General features: G+C 36.0%; 1 protein-coding gene across 1 annotated transcript in view; it reads left to right on the forward strand.

The window, feature by feature from the left end:
* The first annotated feature begins 3,397 nt into the window (after positions 1–3,397).
* EloA (transcription elongation factor elongin A) overlaps positions 3,398–22,551 on the forward strand; it is a 123,316-nt gene continuing 104,162 nt past the window's right edge. The window contains exons 1-3 of the mRNA XM_090386935.1: positions 3,398–3,452; positions 3,678–3,786; positions 19,537–19,593. Of these exons, the coding sequence (XP_090243061.1) occupies positions 3,433–3,452; positions 3,678–3,786; positions 19,537–19,593 (186 nt within the window). The 5' untranslated portion in view covers positions 3,398–3,432. The remainder of the gene's footprint in view (positions 3,453–3,677; positions 3,787–19,536; positions 19,594–22,551) is intronic.

Raw genomic sequence — 22,551 nt, forward strand, 5'->3', positions numbered from 1 at the left:
ACAAGGTTCTATTCGGCCTCTACTTCGGTATCACGTGAATCTTTGTGGGGTCGATTGCCTCGAGTTCTGTTGGGGCCTTCTTCCACTAGTCCTCTGTTCTGGATATCATGACCTCGTCTCTTTCCACTTCAGCTGCTGTGGGTTGTATTTCTTCTTGCTCTTCCTCCTCCACTGGTTCGGTATGTTCTTCCTCCTAGGGAGCCGACCGGGCTAGCCGGGTGGGTAAAGTGCCTGCGTGGCAACCCAAAGGTCGCGGGTTCGAATCCCGCCTCGGGCTTGGATCAAAGTACTGCAAAAACTTTGGGAGGTGCATTATGGCCACAGAAGCCGATGCGCCAACAACTACCAAAAAAAAAAAAATCCTCCTATGGTTTCGTATTCTTTATCCTTTGTAGTTGATCGCTCATGTCCTGTTTTATTTTATCCAAGATTGCAGAGCTATCAGGTTCTTTGTGACGATGGTCCTTGTCTGCTCCGCTTTTTCGCTGTTTGGTGACCTGAATATCCAGGAATTGTTCCAGCCACTTGGTATGTAGTCTCGCCCTGTAAATTTTCATATCTTTATTATTTCGTAGTATGCTTGCATTATGTACGTATTCATTTTGCTGTCCACTTCATGCGTTGGTGTTTTCTCCTTTCCTGGGTGGTCAATAGCGCAGTTGCGCATGAAGCACTTCCAGTTGGTGGAGCTGGATGGTCTTGCCCTTCTCTTGTGGTAGCTATACGGGGGACAGCGCCACTTGTTCCACTGTCTTCCTCGGGAGTCTCTGATTTTTCGAACTGACCCCTCTTGCCTAAGGTCTGAACGCCAGTGACTTTATCCTGCGCCACACTGGATGCAGTATGATTAATAGTTCTTTACGACGTCATCCATCTATGGATGATGTCGTAGAGAAATAATAATAATAATAATATTATCATTAATAGTAGTAATGACTAATGGTGAAAAAAGCAAGTTTATATAGCATCAGCCAAAAAAAAAAAAAAACCACTACACAGTTCACCCATTCGTACCTTCCAAGAATCTGTCTACTTCTTCCTTGAATTTATTGTACCCATCTACAGCCACAACAACAGCTTGAAGCCTGTTCGAACAATCAACTCTGAGGGCAAACTTCCGCGCACCTTCCTCAACTTGATTTTTTTCCCCGTGTTAATGGAATTCTTCCCAGCAAGTGGAAGAATTCCATTAACATTCGGCTTACTCAACCCTTTAAACACCTCAGTCAGATCTCTTCACAGGTGCCTAGTCTCAAGACCTGGTTTGCAGAACTGAAACCTTTCTAGGTAGGAGCACTTTTGTTCCTTTCACCAGTCTGTTTGTCCTTCTCTGCACCTCTTCCATCAAATCTACATCTTTCGTAAAGTGGGACCTCCAGACCTGTATATGGTACTTAAAACGTGGCCTAACCATACCCTCATACAAATATAATCACCTCCTTATCCATGCTAGCAAAGTTTCTGTGTATCATTGACAAAACCCCGTGAGCTGTCCTGGCAGGATGTCTGCACTTCTCAGAGAATTTCATACCTGACTGCACAATTACCCGTTGGTCTCTTTCATTCTCCACTGCCTTGAGTGTAGTACCACACAGTTGATATTACTCTGGAGTTACAGTTACCTATATGCAGTTCAATGTTAAACTTCAACTGCCATTTCTCAGCCCATGGACCCAATTTTCCCAGATGTTGTTGCGGTAGCTCACTCTGATGACTGAGGTTAACCAGCCTGACAACCTTAATATGATCTGTAAACTTAGATATTAAGCCGGATATACCTTCATAAATATCATTAATAAATATTGAAAACAAAAATGAGCCCAACATAGAATATTGAGGAATTTCACTAATAACATTAGTCCACAAAGAGCAGTGCCCATTGATAACTACTCTATGTCTTCTTCCACTTAACCATCCCTTTATCCTTAGTGCCCTTAATGCCATATTGCTGCAGTATGTACCGCACTCGTTTATGTGCAACGGTATCAAAAGCCTTCTTGAAATCCAAGTGTATGATGTCAAAATTATTTTTTTTGCATTCATTTTTGTATCAAAATTATAATCATCCTCCCCACACTGGATGGAAGAAACCTGGGTTTGAATTTCTTTATTGACGTGGAGACTTTTTATGGGATTTTTCACTCTTTGGCTTAGTTAGTTGGTCTCAGTCAAGGACAGCAAGGATTCCTCTCGTCCCACAAAATTCAGCTCTCTCTTCCAGCAAATATCGAGAAGATGAACATTTACTTAATGGTAAATCATCACATGTGTGTGTTCATGAAAAAAATGTAATTTGTTACATGTTTTTTTTATTTATTGTACTGTGTGGTCACAGCCAGCTTTCCTGGCAACCCTGCAATCTGTTTACAATGCTGTACCACCAACAACGTTGATGTCAATTATCTCAGATTCCCTTGTAGATTGTCGTTCTCAATGTACCGTCTATATCACAATGCAATAACATGAAGGTATCAGACTCTATAAAGTCCCAATATAATGTTGTGATATTCTCTGAGGATCCAATTAACACTCGTAGGTCCACTATGAAGATTCAAAATGAGAACTCTAATCTAAGAAGTAAATGTCAAAACCAGAAATTATGGCCAAGCCTGAAAAGTTACAAATACCATAACTTTTTCTCAAACCTGAACATTTCCAATAGCACAACAGTTAATGGTAAAGAGGAATGCCACAATCACTCCCCACATGCAGTCCCTGGAACCACAATAAAACCACAGCATCACAGGTCATTCATGCAGGAAGTAACCACAATGGCATCCAATAGGCTCATTGTAATGGTCTAACCACCACTGGAGCCCCAATTTCTCCGATGCAAGTCTGCCCGAAAAGCCTTAACGGTCTCTCAACAACTGCTCTGAATCACCTGCTAGTGGAAGAGAGCAACCCTCCTTGTCGAAATTCCTGGATTTTGTTCTATTCTTTCTAACAAGTCTGCGCGGGTAGCACAGTGGTATCGTCGCTGTCCCCCCAACACTGGGTGGAAAAGGCCAGGGTTCGGATGCCGTCGTTGACGCCAGGAACTTTAATGGGTTTTTTTCACTCCTTGGCTGAGTTAATCGGGCTCATGCGTAGATAGCAAGGTTTCCTCCCCAGATACTGGTTTTTTTTTGTCCAACAAAACAGGCAAATCGACTAGAGAACACACCCAATTTACAGACAAAATACATCAATGGGTATATATTAGAAAGAATGGGCGGCCCTAATATAATAGTTTAAACACGGGGTCAAGGGGCCTCGTTTATTTATGTTGAGACTTTGATGGCTCCCTCGATTGGGGTCCCCTAGATCGAGGACCCTGGTGCAGCGCATCTAATACACCTCCCATTTGCACAGCCCTGTTCCCAGACTCCAATTATAGACGCTAACCTCCAAAAAATCTGGGAAAGCAGACCGCCTGATCTCTTCTCCTCGATGCCTCTGAACAAACAAAAGTATGGTCAACATTTTCCATTGCTATTTAGTGCCCAGACTATTTTTTATGCTCTTCAGTTAATATTTATTGATACAAATATTATAAATACATTCTATGTAGGACAAATAATTGCTTTCGATTAGCTTTGCTAATTAACCTTTGCATACTGAAACTTTCTTACTTATTACTTGTAAGTACAGTATATTCATATTTGTGTAATTTGATTATTTCATAGTTGATTTAGAAAACACCAGACGGCTGAAATTGTTGTGCCAGCTGACAACATGGCGAATCGGAGAGATCATATTTTACACTGGAAGAAAAAGTTAGAAAAAGGTGTAGGGAAAGAAAAGGTAAAGTGAAATTGATGATTTATAATTGGCCGTATTAATTATTATTATGCTTAGGTGGGATGTTGTTTTGTAGGAAATGGAGACAGTTAAAATTGAACCTTTCAAGTGACGTATACAACGGATATATGCTTCGCTGCGGAAAGGATCTCTCTCTCCCTCTGTTTGTTATTATTTATTCTTGATTATTACCATAAATTTTGATATAATATGTTTGATCACGTAGTAAACCCTATAACCGACCCATATCAAACAGCCTCCGTTTAAACATGGGATGGGGAAGAAGCAGTGTTTATTATTATTATTATTATTATTATTATTATTTATTTATTTTTTTTTTAACTCACAATCATAGAACCTGGCTTCGGTCTCCTAATATGTAATGTGAATAGCACGACTAGTGTCCATATTTTTAAAAATTAAATAGGCTACTTGTAAATCCAAGGTTCAGTGTAAAAGAGGATCAGCCTTTCCATGGTGGATTGATCTCTCTTATTCTCTGGGATTGTCACAACATTCCATCCATTTGCTATTTCATAGTAAATGCGAATGAACGAAAGCTATGTTTGTGACATAGATTGGCATGAAGTTTGGCATCAAGCAGCTTGTGGAATTACACTGCAAATATCTTAGTATTACAATTGTATTTTGATATGGGCTACTTACTAGCACATCATAATAAAACATATCTAATGATCTGAAATGTTTTTAAGATTTGTATAAAAAGTTCCACTCAGGACTTGTGTACACTTTTTGTCTGACTGAATTAAATACTCAGTATTTTGTAAGGTGCTTAGTAATCAACTGCAAAATGAAATAGTATTAGTATTAATGGAGCAAATTATGCAAACAAAGCTTACTTTGTTTGTCTAGTTCTTCCTGCAATTTATTAATACTGCTCCCATGTGTTGCTACAGAGGTGAGTAGTTTGAAGAAATTATAACTACTCACCTCTACAGCAACACATAGGAGTTTGTTCTAACAATTAACCAACTACTGGCTGAAGGCAAATTTCAGCACATCTGCCCTGCAATCATCCTTCTCCAATTTGAATTTATAACCGTAATGTGGATAGCCTGAGCAAGGGGAGTGATTCCACCAGCATTGAGGTTACTTAATCCATTCAAAGCCTTAAACACCTCAGTCTGATCTCCTTGCAAGTAACTAATCTTCAGATGCTGCAATTTGCAGAACTGAAGCATTTCCTTGTAAAAGCACCCTTTTATCCTCTCACTAATTTCATTGCTCTTCTCTGCACCCATTCTAACATATTCACATCCTTTCTAAAGTGAGACTACCAGACCTGTATGCAGTACTAGAGATGTAGTTAACCATTGCCTTATACAATGGGATAATCACCTTCTTATCCCTGCTGGCGAAATTTATGTATGTAATTGATAAAACCCCATGAGCTGCCCTGGCAGCCTATCTGTATTGTTCAGGTAACTTCACATCTAACTCCACAGTTACCCCCAAGTCTTTTCAATCTTCAGTACCCTGCTTGTGTCAAACAGGTGGTATGTTAATCTGGGATTACTGCTACCCGTGTACAGTATCCTACATTTATCAGTGTTAAACTTGAACTGCCACGTCTCAGCCCATTTTCCTAACCATTCCATCAGCATTAGGCTTATTCAATCCATTTTTGTAGATCTTGTTGCAATAGCATACACAGATTACTACCATTAACCACTCTGCCAACCTTTGTATCATTTGTAAACTTAAACAATAAGCCTGATATGCCTTCTTAAATATCATTAATAAATATAGAAGTGAAGAGCAGACCCAGCACTGAACCTTGGGGGACTTCACAAATAATGTTAGTCCAAGAAGAGCAGTGCCCACTGATAACCACGCTATGACTTCTACTCACTTTTTAATCCTTTTATCCATAGTAGTAACTTTGCCTTAATGCTACACTGTTCCAGTTTATACAGCAGTCTTTTATGTGCAGCAGTATCAAAAGCTTTTCTGAAATCTAAGTATATGATGTTAAAGTTATTTTCCATTCAGTTTCTTTGTTATTGTATCATTATATTCAATCGGATTGGTCAGACAAGATTGCCACTTAACAAATCCATGCTATGACTGCAATAGAACTGCATTCCTTCCTAGTTTGTCCTGCGTTACTTTAACCAATGACCCCATTATTTTCCTTGGGACAGAAGTCTGCCGACAGGTCTGTAATTAATCACTTCACCCTTTGATCTACCTTTGTGAATTGGGGATACATTTGTACAACTTCAGTATATAGGATCTCTCCTGAACCCAAGGATGCTCTCATATTTATGGCTGAAAGTTTACTTATCTTCTCTGCTGTCTCCTTTAGTATAATTGGATGGATCCTATCAACCCCTGGTGGTTTTCTTCATTTAGCTTCAACAGTTTCTTTTCCACTTTCCTCTCAGTTACTACAAAATGATTTAATTCTATTAGAATTTGATAAACTTCTGGCATTCAGATGTCTAAAAAATTTCTTGTGTGTAAATGTAGATGCAAAATACCTATTCAACTTTTCAGCAACCTGAGCATGATCATCAATGGTTAAACCATTCATATCTAGTGGATCAATATGATTCATTCTCTTTCTTATAGCATTTATATAAGTAAAGACGTCTTTGTGCAAAGATGCATTTTGTGCACTCTGTCAGCAACTTCTTGTAATCTGCCTTAACTTGGTTAAACTCCTTTGTGAGGAAAATTTTGGAAATAGTCCAGTTTCAAAGAAAGAAGTAAAATTCCAAATGAATTTTAGAGTTGTAACAACAACAACAGATGAATTGAGAGAATGGGAAAAAAGGAATTTAATCCAAAGGAGATCAAAAAGGGGGGATTCCAGATTAGTAAATTTTGATAAGGAATATCAGAGTGTACAAGTACTTCCTTTGATGCAAAAGGAATCAAAGAGTAAATAAAGGGCAGCTGAGTCGAGTAATCAACTGAGAGTTGAGGCTCAACTGTACTGAGATCAGTAGTGGTTGAGAGAACAGAAAACTGAGGCCTGGCAGAAAAAAGTAGTTTGGCATCTTGCAAGTGAAAATGAAACAGTACTAACATTGGAACTGACACAACATATATTTTTGAATATGAACCAAGAAGTTTTTGGGAAGTCTGTCTATATCTTTTTTCAGATGTTTGCTCTATTAGTTTCACTGTTTGCAATGCATTGGTCAGGCATGAGGGTGCATAAGTACATGTGCTTTGAGTGAGCAGGATTCAGGCCCATAACTGCAAAATACGGTGCTGTTTCTTCTATTCTCTCTGGCTTGTGAACTCCTCTGACTGTTTGGTACCCGGAATATAAACAGAAAATTTATTTATTTTTTATTGCTGAAGGTGAAGTAAAAGTTTGGGATGAAGGGGAACATGCTATATGAACCGATAAAATTTTTGGATATTACACACCCAGCTCCAGTCACAAGCTGGGAGATTAGAGGAAGTGATAGTTTACCCTAATCCAGTGGCGTGCTGACTTATTTTGCTTGCGACCCCCCTTTATTAAATATAAAATTGATGCGACCCCTCAATGTAAACCCTGAGGTAGCATGACCAGATTTTTAGAGAATTAAAATTGCATTTTATAAATTATGTAGTAGAAAATTTTATTCGAGTACTGAGAAAGGAATAAAAAAAATTGTGTTCATTTTAATTTACACATTAAGATAATTGTTTAGTATTTTAGATGGCCTCTGTAGCTGAGTGGTCAGGAGCAGGAGTGCAGTAGCACGTGCTCTTTGAGTAGACCAGGGTTCAAGCCCCTGACTGCTGAATACGGTCGATCTGCCAACCCACACTGGACCAGCGTGGCAGATTATGGTCCATTTTCCCTCAGCATGAATTGTTGAGGAGGCTTCCATCCTGCAGTGGGTTGATAATGGCTGCACTTTACCTTTTTAGTATTTTAATTGAATACAGCAAAAACAACAAATCAAATTCTTATTCTTCAATTAAGATTACAAAACAATAAAAAATGAACAATTACAAAACAATTACATAATTCCATTAATGAGAAGGATGAACCTGGATAACCGGTAATATTTGGTCCATATTTGGCGCAATGTTTGAAATTACTAAATTTCAAACATTGCACCAAATATGTCATCTTCTGGATCAAGCCTGAAATGCTTTTTTGTTTTTATAGCTGTTAATTTTGAGAAACCACCCTCGCATAAACATCTAGACCTGAAAGGTAGCAGTGTTTGTATTGCCATTTTCGATAATTTTGGATACTTGTCTTGAAGAGAAAGCCAAAATTTTTACCAAGTAGTCTTGAAAAGAGCATGTGATGCTTCATCAGACGACAAGTCAATAAGATTTTCCTTTTGCTGCATGGTAATTTTGGGACATGAAGAAATATCAAAAGCAAAGGGATCACAAATCCAATAAACTTTTTTTCTGGAGATACATTAAATCATTTGGAAAAATTCTTAATTAGCATTGTTAGGTGGGTGACAGTAATATCCCTAAATTGTAAAATGTCAATATTATAACAAAATCAGAAAAGCATGGGAACATTTCAGTATTATTATGCTCAAATTCAGATTTCCAAAGATTAAGCTTCCATTTGAAAGTGTCTGTGTTATCACTTGAGTATTAATATATTTGTTCCCTGTCCTTGAAGATTTAAATTTAAATCATTAAGTTTTTCAAATATCTCAGCAAGGGAACTAAGCTTTCCAAGCCATTTTTGATTTGTAAACAATTGAGCAAGGTTCTGATTTTTATCCAATAAAAACAGTAAAACCATGTTTGAGGCCAAAAAGACGTTGCAACACTTTACCACGGACAACCACCTCACTTTCATGTATAAAAGAAACGTTTCATCCCACTTCATTACAAAGCATTGTGAAAAGTCTGCTATTTAAGCTCCAATTTTTTTAATAAAGTTGATCACACTTATCACATCTTTCAAAATTTTATGCAAATCAGTTTGCATTTCCTTTGCTACTAATGCTTCCCTATGTGTAATTCAATGATTCAAAACTATATTAGGAGAAATTTCCTTTATTTTGCCTTTTAAACCTTAATTTTATCCCGTTAATGCAGCCGAACCATCAATACAAATTGCAAAGCAGTTGTTCCACGTCAGATTATTTGTTTGAAAGAAAATATTTATAACATCAGAAATCTTCTTGCCCATTGTTCTTCTTTCCAAAGCTTTGCAAAATAGAAAATTCTCTAAAATATCTCCCTCGTAGCAGTATCTCATGTATACAATAAGTTGAGCAAGGTTTTAAATATCTGTGAATTCATATAACTGTATAGCAAAAATTGGACGTTCTCTCAATCAATTTAATAAACTGAATCTTACGTTGTCTGCAATTACTGTAATACGCTGTGAGACTGTCTGTGGATAGAGGAATGGTATTTAAATCGTTGCTGGACTTTTCTCCATGCATAACTGAAATCATTTTTATAGCAGCAGAGAGAACAAGAGATTCAGCAATAGTTTGTGATTTCAAATTTTTTTGTATCTAATATAAAACTTCCAACAATGCCCTTAAAACTTTACAAGGAACTGTCGCATGTTTCTTCATGAAAGATTTCAGACCTTGTATGGCATTGGCATGTCTTTTGAAAAGGATTCAGTATTTTTCATTATCTCTGGATGTATTGTATGTAAGTGTCTTTTTCATTTAATAGGTTTCATGCTTTTGTTAGCCAGTTTTTTGTAACATATTACGCACAAAGGACGTTGCTCATCATCAACAACACTAAGTAAAGCTATACTTCATAAATTGTTCTTGATATTTTCTATTCTTTTTCATTCTTTTTGATTTGGAATATGATGGCTCTCTACCAAAATTGGTGGTTGCACTACACTTGAAATAAGTGTCCAAATTTTCACATGATACATTTCTTATCCTTTAAGCTTCTGAAGTATCTGTAGCAACATTATTGTCGTCGCTCCTCGACCATTTTGTTCTGTTTACCCAATTGTCCATGGTAAAATATATTTTTTTTTCTTCTTAAAAACAACGATAATATAAAAAGTAGCAGATGAATGAAAAACACATCCAAGTTGACATGAAAGCACCGAATTGCAAAGCAGAATAAAGCATGTGCGCAACAGACTTGCTATTTACTGCCACCGTATATTTGCACTTCTGGCCTTTATGCAATTTCAGAAATTTTTGCTATAGGAAGCACGAATTAAGAGCTAAAGGGATTATGGTTCAGCAATTGAGTAGTACTGAGAAGTATTAATACATACTGAAAAATCTCACTAGTCAGCTGCTTTCTGTGTGTCTATAGCTAGTGAGCAAATTAAGGCATATTACCCACAAGGACAATAAGTAAGAAAGCCACCTGCATCACATGTGAAACCAGTCTAAAAAATAAAGAGTGGCAGTAGAATTCATTCGTATCTCAGACTTCATCGAGTAGTAAGGTCTCTATACCTATAGTAGTGAAAAAGTAATTTTAACAACAGATTTTTTAGCATTTATGTACACAGTAACTAATTTTATTTAAAATTTGATGCAACCCCTCTGGGGGTCGTGCACCATACTTTGCACACCACTGCCCTAACCAATCCAGATGCCACTGTAGACTTACCAGTAAGTTTTATCTGGTGGACTATCTAGTAGCCAGTTTGAAAAAAACATTTTAGAGCTGTATCCTCAAAGCCATAATCTCAAGAAATGCTAGAAATTTGCTCTAGAGACTAAACATGATTTTCACCACTTCAGTCCTCTGGGTGATTGAAGGTTATCTACCACCTTATATTACCTGGTGACACTTGGAGAAATGTTAGGAATACTGGATCTCACTAAGATAAGTATCGAAAGCATTTTTTTTGCAGAAGAAAAACCATCAAAATTTATTGTAAAATTTTTTGACTCTGCCTTAAATGGAGGGTATATCCATGTTATGCATAACTTGCTTGGCATATTTAATAAACAAATATCAAAAATGAATGTTCTGAAAATTGCATGATGGAGGGCCATGAGTGATATGGATAATGTGATTGAAATGCTAAAATTATGCATTGAATAAAAATTTGTTCCCTTAATTAAGTGCTGAACATTTACAAATGCCTTCACTTAGTTTACCATTAATTAGTGTTAAATATATATTCCATTTATTAGTATTGGCAACAGGATGCAAGTAAACAAATTTTATATAGATTACTAGCCAAACAAAAAAAAATTCACTTAATTTGCTCATTTCCTTCTGATAATTGTTCAGACCTTTAAAGTTATTCAAACTAACCACTTCCACAATACTAGGTGACAGTTTATTCCAACATCTGTTACTCTTTGTTTATGCTTCGCTTACTTATATGAACCATATTAAAAAGCCCAATTTTTTCTAGGATTGTGTAATTCCATTATATTATGTAAATTCAACAAATTTAACATATATATATTTTTATAAAATGAATCCAAATATGATAGGGCAAGAAGAAGTTCATTCAAAATATTCAAAAAATATTTACTCAATGAAATATAGAGTAAAACCTTTGGCTCCTTTTTATATTATTATATACTGCTTAATTCCTCAAATGTATTAAAGTAATTTTTTTGCAATATATTAAACTGTACTTTCCATTTTAAAACAATTATTTTTTTCATTTTTATAGCAAATATCACCATGTTAAATAATATTAAATTTTTAGAGCAAATATTGTCTTTAATAAACATGCTTTCCACTGTTGTCTTTAATAAACATCGCTTTCCACTGTTTTTTTTTTTTTTTTTTTAATTACTGTTTCAGATTTTAGGCTTTACAAATAATTTTTGTCCTGGTTCTGGCCATCAACATCTGGTCACATCTGAATAAGGAAATGTTTTACATTTATTATAATGTAAAACAGTTCCTCATTCTAATGTGACCAGATGATTTTATCTTTTACATTCAGCAAGCACCAAAATTGTTTGGTGCCTGCTGAAACTGAAAAAAGTTAAAATTTCACTGATGACTGGATGGTTGTTTTATATAGTTTACACCTAATTCCAAGATTTGAGTTCATAATCACTGAACACTTATGACTTAATTTTACTTCAGCATTTTGTCATAGCTTGTAACTCCAGGATGTTTGGAAAGTCTTGTTCATCCACTTTCCGCTATCACAAAAGTTATTGATATTCTTTGTGTTTAATCTAAGTGTGTTTCATCTGAACCCTAATGTCAGGTGTTGTTTGTCCCAGGTATCAGTCCTTGACAGTATAGTCGCTCACTGGATGCAAAAAATATTTTTGATATCATATATTTGGATTTCAGGAAAGCTTTTGACACTGTTACGCATGGAAGACTATTGTACAGATTGGAGCAGAATGGTATTAAGGGTAAGTTGCTACAATGGATAAAAGGATGGTTAAGTGGGAGAAGACAGAGGGTGGTAATCAATGGGTGCTGCTCTTCGTGGACTAATGTTATTAGTGGAGTCCCACAGGGTTCGGTGTTGGGTCCACTGTTGTTTTGTATATTTATCAATGATATTGATGAAGGTATATCAGGCTTAGTGTCGAAGTTTGCAGATTGATACAAAAAAGGTTGGCTGGGTTGTTAATGACAGTAATGGCAGTGTGCTACTGCAACAGGAGCTAGATAATTTGGGCAGATGGGCTAAGAAGTGGCAACTGAAGTTTAACCTTGACAAATGCAAAGTACTGCATATGGGTAGAAGTAACCCGAGAGAAAAGTACCAACTGTGGTACTACACTTAAGGTGGTAGAAAATGAAAAAGACCTGGGAGCAATTGTGCAAAACTTCAGATATGAAGTTTTGCACAATGTTTTGCCTGGGAGTAAAACTTCAGATGTGAAGTTTTCTGAACAGTGCAAACAGGTCAGGTCATGGGGTTTTGTCAATGATATATAGGAATTTTGCTAGCAGGGAAAAGGAGGTGATTGTCCCTCTGTATAAGGCAATGGTCAGGCCATGCCTTGAGTACTGCATATAGGTCTGGAGGCCTCATTTTAGGAAGGATGTCGATTTGTTGAGCGTGTAAAGAGAAGGGCAACAAGATTGGTGAGGGGAATGAAGGGATCCTCTTACGAAGAGAGGCTAAAGTTCTGCAAATTGCAGTGGCTGGAGACTAGGCACCTGTGTGGTGATCTGATTGAAGTGTATAAGGCCTTGAATGGGTTGAGCATGCTGAATTCTGATGGGATCCTTCCACTTGTTCAGATTACGAACCTAAGGGGGCATAAATTCAAATTAAGAAAAGACAGATGTAGAATAGATGTGCGGAAATTTGCCTTTAGCCAGCGGGTGGTTAATTGCTGGAACAAACTTCCATCTGTCGTTGTGGAAGTTGTGGTTGAATAAATTTAAGGAGGGAATGGTGTGATTTTTTTTTTTGGCTGATGCTGCATAAGCTCATACACTTGCTTTCTTGCATCACATGCCACTACTACTACTATTTAGAGGTATCTGGGTTTAGATAATATCAGACTGGAGGAATTCATAAAGGCTTCGTGAAATGAGGTGGAAACCTTAATACACAATAAAACATTAGTATGCCATATGAACTGGTACACACTACAACCAGAGTTGATGCACCAAATAACTGTCAAATAGCCAGCTATTATAAAATTACATAAGCAGTGACTGACTAGAACTCTGACACCATGGAGAAAAGGATGGTTATAAGAATATGCTCTCATGAAGATGAGATTAATTATTTCATTTTCATAGATTTCACTATCGTAATCAAAGGTTTTACTGTATCTTTTGCAGCCTTTTTTAGTATAATTGAATCTACTTTATTAGCCTGGCACCTCTGTTCAGTTTTAGCTTCAGTAATTTCTTTTCAACTTTCTCGGTTATCACAAAAGTTGTTGCTTAACTTCCAATCAGTATTAGATAGACATCTGCTAACTTCTAGAAACTTCATGTGCAATTGTAGATGCAAAATAGTTATTCAGTTTGCCACTATCCAATACACGATCATTAATAGTTATACCATTCATATCTAGTGGACCAGTGGAGCACATCCGTTTCTTCTACTGTTAACATGAGTGCAGAATTTCTTGCTGTTTTTCTCTTCACTCTTAGCTAGAGACTTCTCATAGAGTGCTTTAGCATGCCTAACCCAATCAGTAACTTTATTACAGACTACTTTGTGTTTATTGTAGGACTCTGTGTCCTATGACAATTATAATAATCCCATGCATTCTTATTCTTTGTCACTAAGTTCATCAGTTTGATCTGGCATCCATTTCAGTTTAAACATTGAACAATATTTCTTAGTAGCCTTTATGATTACTTCTCTAAACACTTCCCATTTGGCATTTACATTTTTAACATCAGTTAGTCCTGCTGAAAAGGGTAAAAAATGTCTGATCCCATTATAATTAGCTTTGTTACAATAAAATCCCATTACTCTTGACAGTTGTTATTTCTTAGAATAAATCCCATATCAGTACATTATGATCACTGCCATCCAAAGGTTTCTTTACTTTAAGTTCTCTATTGTTTCTTTCAGACAGAGGATTCCAATCCTGCTGTTGAAAGCAGCATTATTGTTTCTTTCAACAGTGGAATCAGAATTCTCTAAGACTATTATCTCCTCCAACTTTATCATGACTTCTTAAGCTTTTGTAGTTTGGACTCTTTGAAAGAGGCCTTGCGACTTAATCGCTATCATTCCTTTCTTTTTTAGTGTTTATACCTGCAACTCAAATCGGCAATCATGAGGGTGTCTCTACATCCAACAGCTCATTCATAACTTAAATATCTATTTCCAAGTTAAGGTGTTTTGCGGTCTCTAAAATTTCCAGTGATGTTTTCTTGCATTTCTTGAAATTCTTCACAACCATGAACAAACTGTGGATGTAGCTTCCTTCAGCTACTCTTCATAGTGGACTGTGTGAAAACCTCCCAGTTTTCAGTAATTATCACACCATAAGGATATTATATTGCCTTCCAAAACTATATAACAGTTGTTGCATCCTTCCTGTCAGTAGCAGCAATGGCCTGAGTCATATTTTTCTTAAATAATACTGCTTGAAGGTGAAAAATGACCCATCGAACCATAATCTAGAGTAGGGATCGGATTTTTTGTGAGAATGAACACCACTCTAACATGGGGTGAGAATCCACATTATGAGGAGGATGACCAGGAGCAATATCAAGGTTTATTAATGCCTTAAATGCCAGGTTCTGTTCCAACAAATATTTTTCAACTTCTGGTAGTTGTTGTTGTTTGGTTTTTAGGAGCATTAGCAACTAAGGCCATATTGCTCCGCAGATATGCGGTGGTCATTCCCTGATCTTTCCGCATCCTCCGTATTTGGTGGTCACGGGCTCCAACCCCAATCTAATCAAGAAGCGTGTGCTATGCACTGCTGCTCTTGCCCACCTGGCTACGGAGGCACCTTCAACTTCTGGTAGAAAATAGTGCAGAAACCAGTCCTGAAAAAGCGTTGCAGTATCCATGCTTTCTTATTCAATTTCCAAATCACTGATGGTGAAGACTTTGATATATTCTCAAAAGCTCATGGATTCTGAGTGTGATACACTAAAAGTTTCCATTATATTACTGTGTTCAGGAGTGTAAGAAATTTGCTGACTGCTCATATATTTGCTTTTTATCTTTCACTATCAGACTTATTGCTGATCATTTTAACCCAACTCACTGCTGGTAGATGCTGTACCGTCAATGCTTTCAGCAAAAGTTATGATGGCATCTACTACTTAATTTTAAAGACCTTTTTAACAGTGGTGTAGCATGTGCTGAAACACTGTTAAAAGGTCTTAAAATAAGCTGTCTTCAAAATAGTATGGAATAGGGCAAGGTTGCCATTTTTTTTCCATTCAAACCTGGGACAAAATTGCTTTAAACATAAGGAATTGGAAATAAAGTTACTTTTGCTTTTTCTTTTCACTCATCTGACCCAAATGGTAAATAACAGTTATTACAAAAGCACTTCTACAAGTTAGAAAGTTAAAATCATGAGAATGTATAGCCATGGCAGCAATGTACATGAGACTATTGAAAAAATATTTAAGGCGACACCAAAATGCTTTGGTTTTGCATTCAAATTTATAAGGCACATTAGCTTCTAATCTCAAATAAAGTTTCTGGTTATACTCCAGGATGAACACATAGATCAGGAGTCTGCAATTACAGTAGTAACTTGTAAGTATAACACCAAGATGTAAAACTGTATGTAACTGGATATATGTACATGTAACAGAATAACAGTATCATTATTGAATGTGTGTTAATTGGAGCACAGTAATGGATCACAGATGTATTTCATATGTTAGCTCTGACAAGTTATATAATTTTCACCAATTAAGCACTTAATGAAATATATAGAAGCCTTCCCACTGAATCCATCACATATTGGTTTTTCATGCAGGGATTGAGAAAATGCTCCCTTTTAAATCATTTATGTGATTAATTAACATCTGCAACAACATTTAGAGACCAGTATTTCAGTCACTTGATTATATGAATATCTTGGTTGTACAAGATTTCAATAAACATCTTAAAATTTTATTTGTTATTACTTCAGTGTTTAAAATATCTCTATATGTAATCTAATAAAATGATACTGTATTTAAAGACTAAATGCACGAAGCATAATTCCCTATGGATTTAAATTAACTGTATACTATCGGTGTAGATACACCATAGTTAACCCATAAAATAAACTACATATGTATTGTAAATGCATCATTTTAATTATATTTCATATTGTGGCTACCTTCATAACGAGATACCAGGTATTGCACTGCTTCGAATAAGTAATGCTTCTCTAGTAGAGAAGACTACTGTTATTTATTCCCAGTGGGCAACACCACCCAGACGGCACCGTTTTAAAAATGGTATGGGATAAGACATTCTGTTATCCTCATACTGTCCCTTTTAGACTTAGGAAGCAAAAAAAGGTATAGAAAAGTGATAGTAGGAGAGGAAGAAGAAGAAATGCCTTTGAAAGAGGAAAGGGACAGTTACTCCTCATACTCATACCACTCATAAACTCCTCGAATAGGCAACACTTCCCTAGTAGAGAAGGCTGTTGTTAACTATTCTTGGAAACTGTGAATATCAGGCTCCTCAGATGGCACCATTTCAAAACTAGTTGTATATGTGTGGGATAATAACTCTACTATCCACTTGTTCCTATTAGACTTAGAAAAGCAAGAAGTAGAGGGAAAGTTAATAGGAGAGGAAGAAGAAAAAAAATGGCGTAGAAGAATAAAAGGGACTAACTCCTTCAACTCACACCACTCAAATTCATAAACTCCTCAAATAGGCAATGCTTCCCCAGTAGGGAAGACTGTTGTTACCTATTCTCGGAAACACCATGAATATCAGGCTCCCTGCGGTGACTGTTTCAAGGCTTTTCATCGGCGAGTAGGTATGTAGGTACTCTGGTAATGCAAACATGCCATCACAGTTGCGAAGTTAATTCCACAATATGAGAGATGCCAAATGGTGAACAGAATGATACTGTATTTAAATACCAAATGCACAAGGCATAATTCCATACGCGTTTAAATTAATTATATAATATTGGTGTAGATACACCATAGTTAACCTATAAAATTAAACTACGTATGTAGTGTAAAGGCATTGTTTTAATTATATCTCATATTGTGGCTATTTTCACAATGAGATACCAGGTATTGCACTACTTCGAATAAGTAATGCTTCTCTAGTCTTTAAATACAGTATCATTCTGTTCATCATTTGGCATCTCTCATATTGTGGAATTAACTTCTCAACTGTGATGGCATGTTTGCATTACCAGGGTACCTGCCCACCCACCAATGAAAGGCCAACAAGCTTTGAAACGGTTCCATCTGGGTGTTGGTGCCCACTGAGAATAAAAAACAGTAGTCTTCTCTACCAGAGAAGTGTTAAAGCAAGTTCACAGCTTATTCGAAGTAGTACAATACCTGGTATCTCGTTGTGAAGGTAACCACAATATGAGATATAATTAAAATGATGCATTTGCACTACATATGTAGTTTAATTTTATGGGTTAGCTATGGTGTATCTACACCGATATTATATAGGTTTTTTTTTTTTTTTTTGGCTGGTGCACCAGCATAAGCCATAGGCTTTCTTGCACCGTGCGGCCATTACTAATACTAATACTAATCTAATAAAGGAGATGGGTGAGTGAGAGATGTTTGAAATAATCAGAGGGTAAAAGATAAATTAGATTGGGCACATGTTGCAAGGAGAAAGGCCCTCAACTTTTGGTTTGAGGGCGATTGAGGAAATCTATTATATATAGATGAATTGAAAAGGGGGGTGGTGGTATTGGGAGGTGAAGAGGAACGCTGAGGGTAAGGAGATATGGAGAAGTGCTGAGGATCAGGAGTAGTGTATGCATGGACCTACTCTTGACAGAACACTGATGGTGAAAATGGTTTGGAATCTAAAGAAGCAAAATTATAATGTTAAAGGTCTCAAAATAAGCTATCTATAAATGGCATGAATGGATTAAGGTTACCATGTTTTTCCATTTAAACCTGAAAAGTAAGGAAGGGGACAAAATTTATTTCAACATATGGAATTTGAGAAATAAAAATACAGTATGCCTGTATTTCTAGGGAGAGAATTAAATTAAATAACAAATTTCAGATATAAAACTTCAGACTAAAGGCAAATTTTTGCACATCAAATAACAGATGTGCGAAAATTTGCCTTTAGAAAGCGGGTGATTGATTGCTGGAACAAACCTCCAACTGTTGTTGCAGAAGTTGACAGCTTAAATAAATTAAAGGCAGAACTAGACAAACATTTGAAGTGAATGGATGGGTGAAATGGGAGGGGGTTTTTTTGGCTGATGCTATATAAGCTTGCTTACTTGCATCATATGCCTCTACTAATGCTAATTTTGAATTTAAAAATTAAACTGTACAGGAGGTTCCTGCTATAACTATATTGGTTCTAGAATACCATTTGTTAAATGAGAATAAAAGTCTAGTAATGTAAGAAAAATTAGTTTATTCATTTTTGAAATACCACATAATATTAAATATATAGAAATAATCAAGAATAAGCACATATTTATTAATATCAAAATTTGTAGATATATTAACACATCATTTATAAATGAATATTTATTGTGACTTTAAATGAATTAGAATGACTAATTTATATTTTTCGTAGCACCACATGGATCACCAAAGAATCTGAGAGCAGCAGGCGATGATCTCTTGAAGTAGGAGTTCAAGGTTATTTATATGACCTTCCTTTTCCTATTCTATAATATTTGTTTCGGGTGTGCTGTTTGCTATTGCAAACCTTTATACTCCTCTCAAAATCAGTCCCAAAACAAACTTTGACTTGCTGCAGAAGCCTAACTACTTTATTTAATTCCATAATGATAGTATTCATTTTGGGCCTCTCCAGCACTAAAGGCTCCAGTTGCTCTCTGCCTTTGCAGTCCCTTAAGCTCTGAATTTTTCAGCAATAGAATTGAACAGTTCTTCCATTACCTTGAAGACCCATTTGGAAGTTTAGTTTTTTAGCTGTTATGTCCATCATGTGGTGGATGTATTGTCATATAGTAGAATGCAATAGAAGTTCAGGCAACATGCAAACAGAAAATATGGTAATAATCTTTTAATCTCAGTTTTATAGTCTTCTGACGCTGTATACCACTCCTGAAGTATAAAAAAAAGAAAATTTTGTTTTTGGCATAGATTTGTACGTTTTTGTATAGCTTATGACTTCAAGAATTATTATTACCTTTTGAATTTACTTGAATTCAGTAGTCACTATATTTTATTTATGAATAAACTGCACTAATTAATTGTAATTTTTTTTTCCAGACATTACATATTCTGCATAAACTTCATAAGCTTCCTATGACTGTAGAACTGTTACAGGTAAGAAACTTATTAGATGGTTTATGATAAATAAGATACATCATTCAAGTACTTTTTAAGTTATAAATAATTTTTTTTTTTTTTTTGGCAATTGTCTCAGATTTCCTAAGGTTTAATGATTAGGTTTAAGTGCTGAATTTTATGGCTTGATGCACTTCCAGTAGGCACCTCCGTAGCCAGGTGGGCAGGAGCAGCAGTGCGTAGCACACGCTACTTGATTAGACCAGGGTTCGGTTGCTAATGCTCCTAAAAAAAAAACAAATAATAACAATAGCACTTCCAGTATATCAGTTAAGGGAAGTCAGAGAATTATTCCTATCTTTTCTATTGATTGTTTGCATAATACTTATGTATCAAGGTTTTTATGTATTTTTTCTATTTGCATGTTAAGATTGAAATGAAAGAAGTTTTAAGTGGGAATACAGAAAATGTTTCTGAGATTTTTAATGAAACTGTCTGTCTAGCAGTAGTCAGGAACATACTTGGGCTCTATCTATCCTGATAAAGATTTCCATGATGCTAATATCTTATTGAAATAGATGCTATGCTTACATCACCAAGGGGAAGAAATTTGAATATAGAATAAAGTTTCTAAGACATTATAAAAAATGTGCCAGTGGATTGTGATAAATGCAACTGCTAATGTATGCGTGTTCCTCTGTACTGTGTTGATTCATTTTGAAATAATATTTTGGAACATGCTAGTGAAAGGACATACACACTTTCTTCAGAAAACTTACATGTCCAAAGTAAAAAGTGACACATCGATTTCTAGTGGTGAGTACTGCAGCTGTACTTGATGATTTTCAAGATAAAAAATTCACCTCTTTTTTGCATTAGAATGGACCTCCAAGTTTACAATTGGTTCACTATATGATCAAATCACTTTACAATGGACTCTCCATAATAAAACCTTTCACATTTCGCTTTATGATGGGCTTACGATTGTCGCCGACCGGACCAAGTGATCCTTCCTCTCAGCCAATGGTAGTGTTTTTAAACGTGTTGGCCACCTGTTTTGTTTTTACATCCTTTAGTTGAAGTGATTTTTTTGTGTTGTGCTTATTTGACACAAATTTCCTGTATTGAATTCGTGTATGTACAACATTGTGTAAAAGAAAAAGAGATTAAATAGCTTAGTTATATAGTGAAAATTTCAAATTCTACGGTCTTTGAACAAATTACAAAAAAAAAAAAAAAACATGTTATTGGGTTCACATTACGATATTTTCATGATACGATGGTGTCTCTGGGACAGATTAATATCGTAAAGCGGGGATCTACTGTATTAGTATTGGCAACACAATGCAAGGTTATAGAGCGCTCAATAAAGCTTATACAGCACCAGCCAAACAAAAAAAAAATATAAATAAATAAAATAATTTATCCAAACCTTTAAATTTAAACTATTCACCTCCACAATTCTGGGTGGAAAGTTTTTGCAACAGTTGATTACTCTTTTACTGATTGAAAATTTCTGCATATCTTTTCTATGATCATTCTTTTCTAATTTAAATGTATACCCCCCAAGTGTTTTATCTGAGAAGAAGGTAAAGATGCTAGCATTTAATTTACTTAACCCTTACTTAATGTGGTAATGCTCCAATTTATACAGCAGTCTTCCATGTGCAACATTATTGAGAGCTTTCCTGAAATCCAACTATATGATATCAAATTTATTTTTTGAATCCAGTTCCTTTGTGACCACATCGTAGTATCCAATCAAATTTTTCAGACAAGACTTCCCCTTAACAAACCAATGCTATGTCTATAACTGCAATCTTGTTTAGATGATCCTGCAATGTATCTTTAACCCGTGACGCCATTACTTTGCTTGGAACAGAAGTCAAACTAACAGGTCTGTAATTACTCGTGTCATCCTTAGATCCCCCCTTTGTGAATTGGGCATACATTTGAACATCTCCAGTCTGTGGGGACCTCCCCTGAATCCAAGGATTCTCTCATAATTATGGCTAAAGATTTGCTTACTTCCTTTGATATAACTGGATAGATCCCATTCACCCCGGGTGGTGCCTTTCTTATGTTTAACTTCAACAATTTGTCCTCCACTTTGCTCTCAGTTATTACAAAATCATTTAGCTCACAGTTAGAGGTTGATACGCTTCTGGCCTCCACTCTCCTACAGAATTCCTCATGTGTGAATGTAGATGCAAAGTACTCATTCAGTTTTTCAGCTACCTGAGCAGGATCATCAACATTTAAATCATCGATATCATGTGAACCAATCTGGCTTAACCACTTCCTTCTAGAATTTACATAAGTAAAGCCATCTTTACCGTTTTTCTTTGCATCCTTTGCCAAAGATTTCTCGTAATCTGCCTATGCTTGCCTAACCTCCTTTTATGACTTGATTATGGACTAGCTTCTAGCTACCAAAGGCTTCTGTGTTATCTGATAATTTATATACATCCCATGCATTTTTCTTCTGTGCCACAAGTCTCATTACTCCTTCTGAAAGCTATTTAGGCTTGAACAGTATTTCTTAGTTGGTATGAAAAGCTTAGAAGCTTCCAAGATTAATTCCTTCAATGCTTCCCATTTATAATTTTCTGTTGGTCCCACCGTATAGAATTTTAAAACAGTCTGAGACCATTACGAAAGTAAAAACCCATCCCTTTACCCTTGAAGGTAGTTACATCTTTAAGTAAATCGAACATCCGTACACTGTGATCACTGCCACCTAGTGGTTCCTTTATCAGCAGATTCTTAATGCATGAATAATCACTGCTGATAATAATATCAAGAGTTATTACTCCCTCTGGTTGCCTCTCAAACATGCTGCTGTAGAAAACAATCATCCAATAAATCCACAAAATTCTTGATAGTGTGTGAGTGACCAACCCACAAGTTCGAGCCAATATCTGGGAAGTTAAAATGCCCCATTATAAGATATTCTTAATTACTTGCCCACTCTATTTCTCTATACAGATGTTCATT

This window comes from Mastigoproctus giganteus, chromosome 12 (genome assembly GCF_048544385.1).
Source record: "Mastigoproctus giganteus isolate SK-2022 chromosome 12, ASM4854438v1, whole genome shotgun sequence".
Taxonomy (NCBI): domain Eukaryota; kingdom Metazoa; phylum Arthropoda; class Arachnida; order Uropygi; family Thelyphonidae; genus Mastigoproctus; species Mastigoproctus giganteus.